The sequence below is a fragment of the Brassica rapa genome, chromosome A08, assembly GCF_000309985.2.
Source record: "Brassica rapa cultivar Chiifu-401-42 chromosome A08, CAAS_Brap_v3.01, whole genome shotgun sequence".
In the NCBI taxonomy this organism is placed as follows: domain Eukaryota; kingdom Viridiplantae; phylum Streptophyta; class Magnoliopsida; order Brassicales; family Brassicaceae; genus Brassica; species Brassica rapa.
In genome coordinates, this window is record NC_024802.2 from 21,317,690 (window position 1) to 21,332,659 (window position 14,970).

At 37.4% G+C, this 14,970-nt stretch overlaps 2 protein-coding genes and 1 pseudogene across 9 annotated transcripts; all 3 read left to right on the forward strand.

Moving 5' to 3' along the window:
- Positions 1-270: 270 nt before the first annotated feature.
- LOC103868072 lies at positions 271-3,822 on the forward strand. Of its 7 annotated transcripts, none has more exons than XM_033277692.1 (9): positions 271-624; positions 702-912; positions 1,266-1,365; positions 2,262-2,318; positions 2,489-2,594; positions 2,687-2,769; positions 2,890-2,951; positions 3,054-3,150; positions 3,258-3,822. In XM_033277692.1, the coding sequence occupies exons 2-9, from the start codon at positions 884-886 to the stop codon at positions 3,312-3,314; spliced, it is 591 nt and encodes a 196-aa protein (XP_033133583.1). In that variant the 5' UTR covers positions 271-624; positions 702-883; the 3' UTR covers positions 3,315-3,822. The 7 variants fall into 7 exon arrangements, with proteins under 7 accessions (XP_033133583.1, XP_033133582.1, XP_033133581.1 ...); XM_033277691.1 differs by having other exon boundaries at positions 717-912; XM_033277690.1 differs by having other exon boundaries at positions 272-624; positions 746-912.
- A 229-nt stretch (positions 3,823-4,051) lies between these two features.
- On the forward strand, positions 4,052-5,210 carry LOC103868073 (annotated as a pseudogene).
- A 1,491-nt stretch (positions 5,211-6,701) lies between these two features.
- LOC103868074 (alpha-glucan water dikinase 1, chloroplastic) lies at positions 6,702-14,677 on the forward strand. Of its 2 annotated transcripts, XM_009146165.3 has the most exons (33): positions 6,702-6,951; positions 7,303-7,558; positions 7,643-7,684; positions 7,768-7,868; positions 7,945-8,023; positions 8,118-8,209; positions 8,276-8,429; positions 8,594-8,986; positions 9,066-9,173; positions 9,259-9,354; positions 9,452-9,592; positions 9,683-9,771; positions 9,950-10,084; positions 10,202-10,364; positions 10,534-10,623; positions 10,708-10,893; positions 10,983-11,045; positions 11,125-11,187; positions 11,281-11,340; positions 11,417-11,569; positions 11,651-11,734; positions 11,868-12,044; positions 12,127-12,233; positions 12,307-12,520; positions 12,611-12,714; positions 12,787-12,922; positions 13,022-13,147; positions 13,256-13,366; positions 13,458-13,556; positions 13,630-13,803; positions 13,884-13,976; positions 14,063-14,178; positions 14,276-14,618. In XM_009146165.3, the coding sequence occupies exons 2-33, from the start codon at positions 7,325-7,327 to the stop codon at positions 14,478-14,480; spliced, it is 4,188 nt and encodes a 1,395-aa protein (XP_009144413.1). In that variant the 5' UTR covers positions 6,702-6,951; positions 7,303-7,324; the 3' UTR covers positions 14,481-14,618. The 2 variants fall into 2 exon arrangements, with proteins under 2 accessions (XP_009144413.1, XP_033133578.1); XM_033277687.1 differs by having other exon boundaries at positions 11,125-11,340; positions 14,276-14,677.
- The last annotated feature ends 293 nt before the right edge of the window (positions 14,678-14,970 follow it).

Here is a 14,970-nt window from a genome sequence, read left to right on the forward strand (position 1 = left end):
TTAACAGATATGCAAAGATCTTGAATCAAATCTAGATTGATATGTAGAATCTTGATACTGATGCCTAGATATCTCTAAAGCTAAATGTCATTGGTCTCTATACTATTTTTTCTACTTATAGAAGCTTAAAACTTCTATAAAAACAAACAATATATTAAAAAAGAATACCAATAAACCCAAAAGTGTTATAAATTGGGTTGAAAGAGAGTTTTTAATTAACTTGCCATCACTAAAGCAAAGATAAATAAATAAAGCAGCAAAGGCATATATGAATACAACAAAACCAAAGTGCTGCAAAAACAGAACCAACACTTTGCTGCTACTTAGTACTTACAACTAAACTAAACTCCTCTCTCTCTCTCTCTCTCTCTCTCTCTCTCTCTCTCTCTCTCTCTTCGACTTTCTTCCATTGGGATACGCAATTTGCTACGCCACTCTCCTATCTTCTTTTTGCACATCGCTTCTTCTAATCTTCGTTCATGCTGCTCGCCGGAGCATCTTGTGTTGTTTCCCAAACCTAGTTGCACTCTTGTCGGTTGCATCTCAGATTGTGACACCACCGCTGCAGATTAGTGCTCTTATTGAGTATATCTATAGCTTCCTTAGTGCTCTATAAACCCCAAGGTGAATAGCTCATCTCATGCTCCTCCAGCTGTTTTTCTTTTCAGAGCACACCTAATCTCTCACTTGCTTACTCTGAGGTTTGAACTGGCTAGATCCCTAAAGTCGATATCTTTGGTCGTAGCTCAAATCAGTTTTCCAATGGATAATCATTCTTTGCCGCCGAGCACTAGCACCACCGGACTTGCGTTTCCATCTTTGGTGGCTGGAGGAGTCAAACCTGAAGCTGCTTTGGTCATGGATTGGTCTGTTGAAGAGCAGTATGTGTTGGAGAACGGCCTTGCAAAGTAGGTATCTTCTTCTTCTTCAATGTTTATTGTAAATTCTTTAGCTTTTCCGTACTATGATCCAATTTTTGAAAACAAAAGAAAAATCAATAGGGAGTTGTTTTATGAGTACTAGTGGGCACGTTATATTCTTCTCCATGATGGGCTATTAAAAGTATGTTCCTTTGGAAATAAATAAGTATTGTCTTTGTGCTTCCATGTAATGTAAAAACAATGCTTATTTGTTATCTGTGGACTTGGGACCATTAGCCATTTCTATAGAAAAACTGGCTTCTAGGTTGTTTGAACATGTACAGAGTCTGTAGGTTGTTGCTTTGTTGATTTCCATTCATGACATCTTTATTTTTCCTTTTGTAGGTTGAAAGATGAACCCAAAATTTCGAAGTATGTAAAGATTGCTGCAGCTCTACCAGATAAAACTGTAAGGGATGTAGCTCTGAGGTGTAGATGGATGACGGTAAGCTTCGCAATGCTCTCATGGTTTTGGTTATGTTTCTTTTAGCTGTGTGCATGCTTCTTGTTTTTCATGTGCTTTTGCTTATGAGAAGTAAAATTTAACACACTAAGAGTTTAGGTACTGCTATAGAACTACTTAGCAGTTTCTAGTATTGCTTTTTCCCAATGGGATGTGGTTATCATGGAAGTAATGATCCTAGGGATATTTCTATCACTGTTTAAAAAAGCATATGCTGAATATGATGGAATCAGCACGATGATGCAACTTTGCATATGTGCTTTGCGGTAAAGATAAAGTCCTAGCAAAAAAAAGCTATAGGTTTTATTGATGAGAAAAGACACCCTGCCATGTAAAGATTGTCTAAAGACTGGCAAAGTATGAGCAAAAAAAAGAGAAATGACAAGTCTTGCTGACGCTATAGACCTGTCTTTATATTAGCTTTGGAGTCCATGATTGTGAAAGGGAATTGTTGGAAAAGGAAATAAGCCTAAAGTTTAAAAAAAAATGATTTCTGAAAAGATATTGCTTTTATGGGTGATGGCAGGGATCTCTCTAATACTTTTTGGAGTCTAGGAAATTTCATGTTGGCATCTTTGATTAGAAGTTATTTAAATGATTATTTAGCCCAAAACATATGGCTGCATCATTCTGCTAAATGTTTGCATAATAAAGTGAAACAAAATGATTTGATGAACTATAATGTTTTGTCATATCATTATATGGCCATCTCCTTCATGTATCTGTCCTGCGAGTCTTCTGATGCAGGCAAACAAAAAGTTTCACTCCTCCTTTTTCTATTCATTAGTGCTTGTTTGCCTTTATTTTTATCTTTCACTAGATTATACATCAGTATCTCTAAATGTGTTGGCTTACGACGGGCATATCTACTCTCACAGAGAAAACGGAGAAAAAGAGAGGAAAACAGTGCTGGGAAGAACATTACAAATAGAAAGGTATGCTTGTTCACCTAAACCTTTTGTGTGTCTAATTTACTATCTAATAACTTTAACATCAGTATCTAAAGTGTTTGGATGTTTATATTGGGATAAAGTCTATTATATATTGTTTGGTTTGCTTTTGTTTTAACTTTGTTTTAAAAAACCATGTGCTTCTTTATGGTAAGGTGGTGGATACATCCCCAGAATTGAACATGCTAGCCAGTTTGCCACAACAAAATGCTTTATATGCCATGAACAATAACTACCACAGTACACACATGCCTTTTGAAGGTTTAGTGCTCTTCTCCTGTGTGTTTGTGGTCTTAAATAGAAAAAGAGCAGTATTATCAGTTGGCTTACCTTTGTTGTACTCTCCGCCTCAGGTATAAGTGATGCAGTATTGGATCTTCTCCAGCAAAACGCTCAAGCTTTTAGTCAAATTTCATACAACCTCTCTGCCTTCAAGGTAATTTAGTTTTGGCAATTCTTTTAGTTGTGTGAGAAGATTGATACTGTTTGGTCCTGTTTCCTTGTTGTCTCTTTGTAATGGAACTCACACACATATATCTTAACTTTGTGTATACAGCTGCAGGATAACATCAGTCTCTTTTATCAGGCAAGAAACAACATCAGCGCCATTCTGACTGAGTATGTGTGAATCTAATATCAGATATAAGTTTTCACAATTGAGACATGTCACTGGTCTTCTTTTCCTTTCTATGATCAAAGCTTACTTACTTTCTGCTGCAGCATGAAGGAGATGCCTGGTATCATGAGTCGGATGCCGCCTCTACCTGTTTCAATCAACGATGATCTTGCAAGCCGTTTATTGCCGAGTACACAACAGGTAAAACAAATTTTGTTGTAATGAGTCAAAACCAGGAACATGTCCTTTAGTTTAACACTCTCAGCATTTCTCTTGATGTTAAGTGGATTGTCTTCCTTGTCTCACAGCCAATATCGTACACCATGCAACCAAACATCCACATGAAGCAAGAGCCGAGAAGTTGATGGAAGAAAGATGGATTTTCACCGATGCTAAAGAAAATAGCACAAGTACCTGGTTAAGTGGCAATGTTTCCGTGATGATCGACATGGCACAGACACACGAGGGTTTATCAACTGCAGACACTGCTCCAGAACAAAGACGAGATCTGACACTCGGCACTGGTATAACAGTTGAGCTCTCGGGTAGTTTGACTGAGAAGAATGAACTACAAGCCAAGGTAAAAAAGTCTTTGGCCTTCAGTAGAACATAAGATGATTCCTTGAAAGTCATAACAGAGTTCCGGCATGGGTTGATGGAGCGCTGATGTAATCTTGTTGATGTTTAAATCAGTATAGTGAACAGTTAGTTCTTTTGAGTTTGGTCTTGAGAGGCTGCTTTTGTGTAATACACATGCTCCTTGCCTTGTTGCACTGAATATAAGACCTTCGGTTCTAGAGAGAGACTTCTTTAAAAAAGTTTTTGTATTCCGGAATCTCTATTTTATATTGGACCGGGTCTGCTATTTAACCTCACAATCACAGTATGGTGGACCGGGTCTCATCTGGGCCACCTTGTTTTACAGACCTTAAAAAATGATTTAGTAGATAATAATCCACTAAAAACAAGACAAACCTCCGATTTATTTATATTTAATTACACTAACCAAATAAAAAGAGAATAAACGGGAAAACACTCATCAGTCATCACCAACAATTTAAAAAAAAAAACAAAAACTTCCTTATATAAAACAACAAGAATCATGGCAAAAATACTTCTTCGGGTGATTTTTTCTCAGAACTGAACATATTTAAATAAAATAAATGGCGGGCCGCGACACTTCGCAGCTATATGTTGTGGCTGTCGTGGTATCCGTCACCGTATTGATCTTCTTTGTTTTAGGTCAAGTGGCTGAGGCACGTATGATGAACATTTGCTTCCACATGGCATATCCATCTCTATGCCAACCTCTAGTGAAGCGTATCACGAATCCAAGAAGAGCCACACACCGAACAATCCAAGCTTTGGAGGCTAACACCAAACTGGCTCTAGCTGATGCAGCTAGGTTCAAAAAGGGTAACCAAGCGATTGCTACGCGACGCTTAGTGATGCAGTTTATAATTTGGGGAATGCAAGAAAAAGCATAAGAAAGCGTGATGTAATGGCGTTAAATAAGTTTTTAACTGCGGCTGTGTCTAATTACGGTGCATGTGTCGAAGGGTTTATTGATGCGAACTAAGTTAATACGGTTCAGAATGTAGCAGTTGACTTAAGAAAAATTAGTAGTAATTGTTTGACGTTGTCTACTTTGATTTAGATGATTGATTTACAAATAACATTTATTCATTTTTCTCTCACCAAACAATAAAAAAACTAATCATTCAAATTGATGTGATTGATAACCATTCAATTTCTTGTTTTGATTACAAGTTGAGAGGTCATGCTCACGTTTGCAGTTCTAGTGAGACCGGACAAATGGATTGAATAGCATGTTTATGTTTTAGTTCTTTATTTGGGAACTTGTTTTTATTTGGACTGAAAATTACTGGACCATATAAACATACAATTTTGGCTACATACATTTCTCAAAAGATATAATTAAATATCGGTTCTTTACCTAAATATATATTTTTTTAAATTGAAGAAGATAATTTTCACGGTCGTTGCAAGAAAACCTAGTCATGTATAAAGCTTTCAATATCTCTTTAAGTCCATGAAGCTTAAGACACTATCATGTTCAGAACCAGGTTTTGATCTAAATAGTAGGGTCAGAAACCAGGTTTGATTCAAGTAGGGTATATGAACCGGAAGAGTTCTAAAATCCAAACATAATCTTAAAACACGTTCCGTGACAAAAAAAAAAAAAAAAAATCTTAAAACACGTTTCAGAAAAGAAGAAGCTCACAACAACAAAATAAACACGTAACATTTCATGCCAACGTAACAACATAGCTAAAAGATATCCACATATTTATCTTTTTCTCTCTAACCATTTTTATTTTTTAATTTTTTTTTAATTTTTTTGTGTGCACATCTCTATAACCATTATAGTTGTTGGGTTTTTGTTGTTGCAAAAATCATATTATTAGGAGATCTAGAAGATCGATCCAATCCAATATTCAATATTAAGATATACATCAATATATTAGAATATGAAGTTTATCATTATCTATTATATACTATTCCATATTAGTTTAGGAAATTAGTTTGATTTATTCTCTATATAAACTATGCATCTTGTAACATTATTTTCATGAGAATCTAATATAATTCTTCCATAAACACTTTTGTGTTCTTTACTTTCATCAATTTGTCATGGTATCAGAGCAAGAACAAAACTAAAAACATCAAAAACATCCTTATTCTCGTGTTGTCTTGCAAAATCGCAGAACAATCACTTCTCATTCAAAAACTTTTTTATTCACGACTTGAAGAAGAAGATTTTTATTCAATCATAGTCTTGGTTGTCTTTGAAAAATCGCAAATCATCAAACTTATTCTCTATTCCTTTGTTTCTCAATTTGAAGCAAGGAAAATTCATTCAACAATTCAAATTCATTCATCAACTTTCGTATGGCTATTAGCTCACGAAGATTCAGATTTCTTGACGGCAGTCTACCGGCAGCCGATTCACCCTACCGTGAAGATTGCAAAGCAAACAATCATCTCATTGTAGGATGGATAAAACAAATATTCGAACCAAAACTCAGATCATCTATCTCTGCTTGCAAAATCGCAAGCTATGGGACATTCATCAAGCTTCTGCAACGATTAGCGCATGAGCTACTTCTACCACCTATTTTGAAGATTGTTCAATCTCATACGTGTTACCACGTATGAGCTTGAGGGAGGGTATTGGGAGATCTAGAAGATCGATCCAATCCAATATTCAATATTAAGATATACATCAATATATTAGAATATGAAGTTTATCATTATCTATTATATACTATTCCATATTAGTTTAGGAAATTAGTTTGATTTATTCTCTATATAAACTATGCATCTTGTAACATTATTTTCATGAGAGTCTAATATAATTCTTCCATAAACACTTTTGTGTTCTTTACTCTCATCAATTTGTCACATACACTACCATGCATTATAGAAAATTATCCCTTTGCTACTTAACATGTGCATCTTTTCACAATGTGTAAAGCTCTTGGTAGAAACACCACACACAAAATGCCATATAAGGTACATCATACATGATTGAACAAGTTGGCTTTGGACACTAACAAAGATAAAGAACCAAAAAAATCTTCCGTAGTTCGTGGTTTGTGATTAGAAAAAAAAAACATGTCGACCAAAGAAAAAATATCAAAACAAAAATACAAAAAACAGAAAGAAAATAAAATATATGAAAAAGCAAACATCAGTTCTGTAATAAAATACTAGTAGTAATGAAAATATCTCAGAATCCCACGAGACTGGACTCTCTCTCTCTCATCCCCGATCACCGTTCCTCCTACGAGCTCGAATCACGACGCACCACGTGGCGTAATGGCAGGAGATAAAGTGCCCCCCGTCTTACTTCGATTACACGTGAGTGTGTGAAGAAGAAGAAGGAAGAGGCAAAGAGCTAAACAAACTCACTCCCATTTTCAAAAAGATCTTTCTTTTGTGATTCAGATTTCTCAAGTTTCGGTTTTTTCTCAACAGGTAAATTTTTGATTTTGAATTTCACATTCAATCTCATTAGATTCTGTTGATTGAAGTTGCTAATTGCGTTTGCTTTGTACAAAGATGTTCTCTTTCGTGACTCTCGTGTTGCTCAGCTTTGTTTGATTTACGAAAGATGATTCCTTTCTTCTGTGTGTTATACTGCACTTGTTCCCATTAGCTCACCAAGCAACTACCATTACTGTAATTGTCAGTCAAAAAAAACAAAAAGTGTTTTCAGCTTGTCTAAGTCTCTGTCTGATTCTTTCTTTAATCCATCTATTTATTGCAAAGCTTGATTCTTTTCTTGTTATTCTATCGTTTTAATATAACCAAAACTTTAATTATCAGATCAAAGTGTGACAAGAAAGCAATGAGTAACTCTCTAGTGCATAACTTACTTAACCGGGCTTTGATTCGTCCTCCACATCATACCAAGCTCAACTCTTCTTCCCTTCAGCCAGTGGGGAAGATTAGCAGATCTAATCTGAGTACACAGTTATACGGTAAAGGTCTTCATAAGTCAGGAAGGAGGCTGCTCACTGAATCAGGAAGGCCTGTCTCGTTTGTTACACGAGCTGTGCTTGCCATGGATCCTGCTTCTCAGGTAAAGTTCTTTCTTGCCAACAGATGTTGAAATGCTTGTACATTGATTGAATCCATTATATGGTTTGTTTCATCCTTTGAACAGGCAGTAGAGAAATTTAATCTTGATGGAAACATTGACTTACTGGTAAGTGTAACCTTTTACAAACAATGGTATGTTGTCTTCTTTGCATTTGTAGCTTTAATGTTCATGTGATGGTAATTGAATAGGTCGAAGTCACTTCTACAAATGTAAGAGAAGTAAATATCCAGATAGCTCACACAAGTGACTCGTTGCTTCTACACTGGGGTGCAATACGTGACAACAAAGAGTATAGTTCTCGCTAGCTAATAGGTTTCTTCAATCTTACTATTATTGTTGACTTTCTTTCTTATTTTACGTTTCAGGAAATGGGTTCTACCTTCTCGCTCTCCGGATAGGACTATAAACTACAAGAGCAGGGCACTTAGAACTCCATTTGTGAAAGTGAGTTTTAAAAATTCATTCCTCCACACACATTACACCTCTAGTGTTTGTAACTTAAATTTTTTTAAATGTTGCTTTGGGTGCTCATTCACAGTCCGGTGGCAACTCTTACCTCAAACTAGAGATAGATGATCACGCTATACAAGCTATTGAGTTTCTTATATTTGATGAGAGTCGGAACAAATGGTGAGGTAACTAATTTTTTTAAAAGTTATTGTCCTTTCTCATAATCTTAAGTCTCAACATATGCAGGTACAAAAACAACGGTCAAAATTTTCATATAAACTTACCCATGGGAAGTAACGTGGAGCACAACGTTTCTGTTCCTGAGGATCTTGTACAGATCCAAGCATATATTAGATGGGAACGTAATGGTAAACAAAATTACTCCCCGGAGAAAGAGAAGGTATGACTTTGTACCTATACAACCATATCTCTTAGGCTATTTTTCTTTGATATATGTTTAAACTTGTATAAGTCTAGATGCATTTGTATCAAGTACTCTACATTGTGTATATATCCAATCCATTATGTTATAGTTACAGATTAATTTGTCTCTGGTCTTTATAGGAGGAGTATGAAGCAGCTCGTACGGAGCTACGGGAGGAAATGATGAGAGGTGCTTCAGTGGAAGATCTTCGAAGAATGCTGAAGAAAGATGACAATAGTGACTCTCCGGAGTCTAAGGAGACTTCATCCAGTGGACAGGAGTCAGAGAAAAAAGTTTCCAAGCAACCGAAGCAGAAAAAACATTTCAGCACTGAGAAGATTCAGCGCAAGGGAAGGGACCTGAATAAGCTTATATGTAAGCACGCTGCTGATTCTGTTGAGCCAGAATCCAAATCCTCAAGTGAACCAAGGGCCTTAACGACTCTCGAGATGTACGCTAAAGCAAAGGAGGAACAAGAAAGTACTCCGGTCTTTAGCAAGAAAACGTTCAAGCTTGAAGGCAGCATGATCTTGGTCAGTTGAGAGTATCTATCTTGCTCTCTCTTTTCTATTTTTGTTTGGTTAGATATTGTTCATTGTTCCCTCTATTTAGGTTCTTGTCACTAAGCTTTCCGGAAAGACTAAAATACATCTGGCAACTGATTACAAAGAGAAGATTACTCTGCACTGGGCTTTGTCACAAAAGGGTGGAGAGTGGTTGGTAAGAATTTTTTGTTTTTTTTTGTTTTAATTTCTCAATCATACTTATAAAGCATTTCTGGTTTGGTCTCTTTTTGACAATGCAGGACCCACCTTCAGATATACTGCCACCAAACTCTTTGCCAGTACGTGGTGCTGTTGATACACAACTCACCATTGCTTCAACAGATCTTCCTAGTCCGGTATGACTAGTGGAATCTATTAAATCCTATAAGCCAATAGCATTTGAATCCAGATATGGTATGTGAAAGCCTTATGTTAACCAATAACTAACTGTAGGTGCAAACTTTTGAGGTGGAAATAGAAGGCGACAGTTACAAGGGCATGCCGTTTGTACTCAAGGCTGGTGAAAGGTGGATAAAAAATAGTGGCAGAGACTTTTATGTGGACTTTGCTAAAGAAGAAAAACATGTTCAGAAGGTTCCTCTTCCTTCTTTGTCTTCTGAAAAGCACTTTCAATTGGGTCTATTGTCTCCTAGATACTTAATTTTAACTGTTTTCATTTGAAAGGATTATGGCGATGGAAAAGGTACAGCCAAGAATTTACTGGATAGAATCGCAGATCTGGAGAGTGAGGCCCAAAAGTCTTTCATGCATCGGTCAGTTTTATGTTCAAAGATTCTGCTTACTAGTACAATGATTGATCCATCTTCCACAATCAATAAATTTATATTCTCAGTCATACATCCTCTTTTGTGCATGAAGTGATATGCAACTTCAGGAAAACACTCTTGACTTTAATGATGGGTCAAATCTTGTATTTTTTTGTATTTTTAGATTCAACATTGCAGCAGATCTTGTGGACGAGGCAAAGAATGCTGGTCAACTGGGTTTTGCAGGGATCTTAGTCTGGATGAGGTTTATGGCTACAAGGCAGCTTGTGTGGAACAAAAACTATAATGTTAAGCCAAGGTACAGTTCAAAGAATGTGATAGTAATCTAATTTCTAGATTCTGTCCACATTTGCAAAAGATATCTTCATTTTACAGCGTCCTTCAGCAAATTACACAACTCGCTATTAACTTGCAGGGAGATAAGCAAAGCGCAGGATAGGTTGACTGATGTTCTACAGGAAGTTTATGCAAGCTATCCAGAGTACAGAGAACTTTTGCGGATGATAATGTCTACCGTTGGTAGAGGCGGTGAAGGAGATGTTGGGCAACGAATCCGAGACGAAATTCTAGTCATCCAGGTTGGTCTTTAGATTTCTCATAATCTTTTCAAAAAGATAATAAGATGAAAAGTTTGGCTTATCAAGATGTGATGAGATGCCCTCGTTAGCCTGCAAATTTTTTTTATTTATTTGAAAAATGTTTAGTCAACTTTTTTAGTTATTGAGTGAGTGAAGTTCCTGTTTGCAGAGGAATAATGACTGCGCGGGTGGGATGATGGAGGAGTGGCATCAGAAGTTGCATAACAATACTAGTCCAGATGACGTTGTCATCTGTCAGGTATTTGACGTTTAATTAACAATAATAGTTCATGATTCAGGTTCTACAGTCTTTGTCTTTTTTTTGACACTTTTATTGATGTAGGCTTTGATGGACTATGTGAAAAGTGACTTTGACATGAGTGTTTACTGGAAGACATTGAACGACAATGGCATAACCAAAGAGCGGCTCTTGAGTTATGATCGTGCCATACACTCTGAACCAAGTTTTAGAAGAGAACAAAAAGATGGTCTCCTCCGTGATCTTGGACACTACATGAGGACTTTAAAGGTTGATTCCCCAACTCTCTGTTACCAATTTAGCTGCACCTTTGTACTGAAAACTTGGTCTAATTTGTGGTCTTTCTTTACTTTGTTTAGGCTGTTCATTCAGGGGCAGACCTGGAGTCGGCTATACAAAATTGCATGGGCTACCAAGATGATGTAATGCTGTTATACTGAAAAGTTACAGTTAATGACTCCTTTTAAAATTGGCAACTGAAACATTTGTGTTGTCCTTCAGGGTGAAGGTTTCATGGTTGGGGTGCAGATAAATCCTGTATCAGGACTTCCTTCTGGATATCCAGTACCTTTCCTCTCATCTTCTTCCACATTTCAAGAATTTAATACACCTGTCATATCAGTACAACTTAAACTGTGTTGGCATTTTCCTCAACAGGACTTGCTTCGTTTTGTTCTACAACATGTTGAAGAAAAGAATGTAGAGCCACTTCTTGAGGTGTGTTAAGCTTCCCTAAATACTAGGTCGATATTTTTACATGGTTTACTTACCATGAGAAGCAATGTTGGTGTAGGGTTTGCTCGAAGCTCGTCAAGAGCTAAGGCCACTTCTGCTGAAGTCTCATGACCGCCTCAAGGATCTATTATTCTTGGACCTGGCTCTCGATTCTACTGTCAGAACAGCTATTGAAAGAGGATATGAGCAATTGAATGATGCTGGACCTGAGGTAAATGGATTCATTCCTTCTTTTGCTCTCGTTTCTTCTTCAGTATTCTCCTTTTTCTTATATTATGCTTTTATCTTGTAGAAAATTATGTACTTCATCAGCCTCGTTCTTGAAAATCTTGCCCTTTCGTCAGATGACAATGAAGATCTTATCTACTGCTTGAAGGTGACTAGTCAGTGACTTTGCCATGTTCGCTATAGAACATTATCTATCGACTTGTTTCATCAAGATCTAGCATTCTTGGCTTCCTTATCCATGGTCCAAATTTATGCATGATTATATTCCACTGGTTTTGCAGGGATGGCAATTTGCCCTCAACATGTTCAAGAGCAAAAAAGATCATTGGGCTTTATATGCAAAATCTGTTCTTGACAGAAGCCGACTGGCACTTCAAAGCAAAGCGGAGAGGTACCTTGAAATTTTGCAACCATCGGCTGAGTATCTCGGATCTTGTCTTGGAGTCGATCAATGGGCTGTAAGCTACACTTCCTGTGACTAAAACCATCCTTCTTTCTCATCCATTACTTATATATTTCCCTCGAACCATTGTAAAACAGGTTAGCATATTTACTGAAGAGATCATTCGAGCTGGATCTGCTGCAGCGTTGTCGTCACTGGTTAACCGACTCGACCCAGTTCTTAGGCAGACTGCCAACTTGGGAAGGTTAGATAGCCCAACAATTAATATGGTTCTGTTTCAAGTTGTATCTAATGTTGCTTCACTTTCTCTTGATCAGTTGGCAGGTTATAAGTCCTGTAGAGGTCGTTGGATACGTCATTGTTGTGGATGAATTGCTCACTGTACAGAACAAAACCTACGATAGACCTACGATCATAGTTGCGAAAAGAGTGAGAGGAGAGGAGGAGATTCCTGATGGTGCTGTTGCAGTACTCACGCCTGACATGCCTGATGTACTATCTCATGTTTCTGTCCGAGCAAGAAATGGAAAGGTAAAAAGAAAGAATTCACCACGTTTCTGAACGGTTATTGATGATGCTTGTGGCTTGTTCATTCAACTTTTGTCTGGCTTCCACTTGTAGATCTGCTTTGCCACATGTTTTGATTCTGGGATCTTATCTGATCTCCAAGCAATGGACGGGAAAGTGCTGAGCCTAAAACCAACATCTGCAGATGTGGTCTATAGGTGATTGATTATACTTGTGCTTGATAGTGTTATTATGTTGAATTATTTTAATTCATTCTTACTTCTACTTAGAGAGGTAAACGAGAGTGAAGTTTCGAGTCAAAGTTCAGACAACTTAGAAGATGTCCCTCCTCCAAGCATTTCCTTGGTCAAGAAGCAGTTTGTGGGTAGATATGCTATATCGTCTGAGGAGTTCACTAATGACTTGGTTAGTGTGTAAACGTTATTGAATTTTTTACTTCCCTATCTTTTATTATTTTTTGGTCTTTGTATATAGTAAAGATACACTTCTCATTATGTTTTCTAGGTTGGTGCTAAATCAAGAAATATTGGATATCTGAAAGGGAAAGTTCCGTCTTGGGTTGGTATCCCAACTTCAGTTGCGCTGCCGTTTGGTGTTTTTGAGAAGGTTCTCTCTGAAAAGGCCAATCAGGTACACGGTTGAAACTTTGATCTTTCATGATTGCCTTCACCAAACGACTTTTCTTTTTCATGATCACCTCCTAATCACTCTCTCTCTCTCTCGCTCTTCATGTGGCAGGCGGTGAGCGAGAAATTGCAAGTACTGAAGAAAAGTCTTGATGAGGGAGACCAAGGTGCTCTTGGAGAAATCCGTAAGACAGTGTTGGGACTGGTTGCACCCGCAGAACTGGTATGTCATATAGTTTTTTTTTGTTATAACCGTGGTAAAATGTTGAGATTTCCTAATAGAAGTGTGCCTCTGTAATGGTTATGGTGCTCAGGTTGAAGAATTGAAAAGTACTATGAAAAGTTCTGACATGCCATGGCCGGGTGATGAAGGTGAACAGAGATGGGAGCAAGCTTGGTCAGCCATTAAAAAGGTGTAAGCTACATTGCTGCTTAACCTTAAATATGTCAAATCTCACTAACCGGCTATTTAAATTTAAATCTCAGGTGTGGGCTTCAAAATGGAACGAGAGAGCGTACTTCAGCACAAAGAAAGTAAAACTGGATCATGACTATCTCTGCATGGCTGTTTTGGTCCAAGAAGTCATCAATGCTGACTATGCCTTCGTCATTCACACAACCAACCCATCTTCTGGAGATTCATCAGAGATTTACGCTGAGGTATTTCATTTTCATCTTTACTCATAAACCCTTGTGAACAGGTGCTAACTTCATATGACTATTCCTTTTTTTGGTTTCAGGTTGTTAAAGGCCTTGGTGAAACACTTGTAGGAGCGTATCCAGGTCGGTCTCTGAGTTTCATCTGCAAGAAAAACAACCTTGATACACCTCTGGTACTAAAACCTAACCACTCTTTTAATATGTGTATAAACTGTGTCCCTTAAAATGATTCAAGCTGAGGTTTAAAACATCATTCCAGTTGCTAGGTTACCCTAGCAAACCCATTGGACTGTTCATAAGACGCTCCATCATCTTCAGATCCGATTCTAACGGAGAAGATCTCGAAGGTTATGCAGGTGCAGGTCTCTACGACAGGTAACTAACTAAACCTCTTGTCATTGTCTTGGTTTCATCATTGTAGAATTACTTGAGCAGCAATGAACCTTCTCCTTCCTGGTTTTTTTTTGGGCAGTGTACCAATGGACGAGGAAGACAAAGTCGTGCTCGATTACACAACTGATCCTCTCATCACTGACGAGAGCTTCCAGCAAAAGATTCTCTCAGACATTGCACGCGCAGGAGATGCCATCGAGAAGCTGTATGGAACTCCACAGGATATTGAAGGTGTGATCAGAGACGGGAAGCTATATGTCGTGCAGACACGACCACAAGTGTGATCAAATTCTCCGACCATTTCTCAGTTGTATACGTTAAGTTATTTGTCCAGTGAACTTCTTCTTTGCTCTATAAGGAAAGAGTGTAAAGCATATATAGATTAAAAATATGTAGTAAACAAACATTATTCGGCATTACCATTAAGATGTAAGCAAAAAACGGTAATTGTTGGAGTTGAAAGCTTCTTCGGCTTTTGCTTTCTCGTAGCTTCTTCAAGTAGAGTGCAACAGAAAACTGCTTGTCGTTTCAATGGTCGAGCATGAGACTACTTGAAGTTTGCCTTCATGGTAGTCGGTAGAGCGTGACTATGCAGATTGGAGGTATTTGTGAAGATTTCATGTTTGGTTGTCTCAATACTTTCACTTGACTCTTGTTGTCTTTTATTGAGTAGTAATTACAAGACAAAATGAAAAGCAAAAATCTAATAAGGCAATTTAAGCAAAAAAAAAAAAAAAAATTAGGCAAGACAACAAATCAACAATTGACGATGAT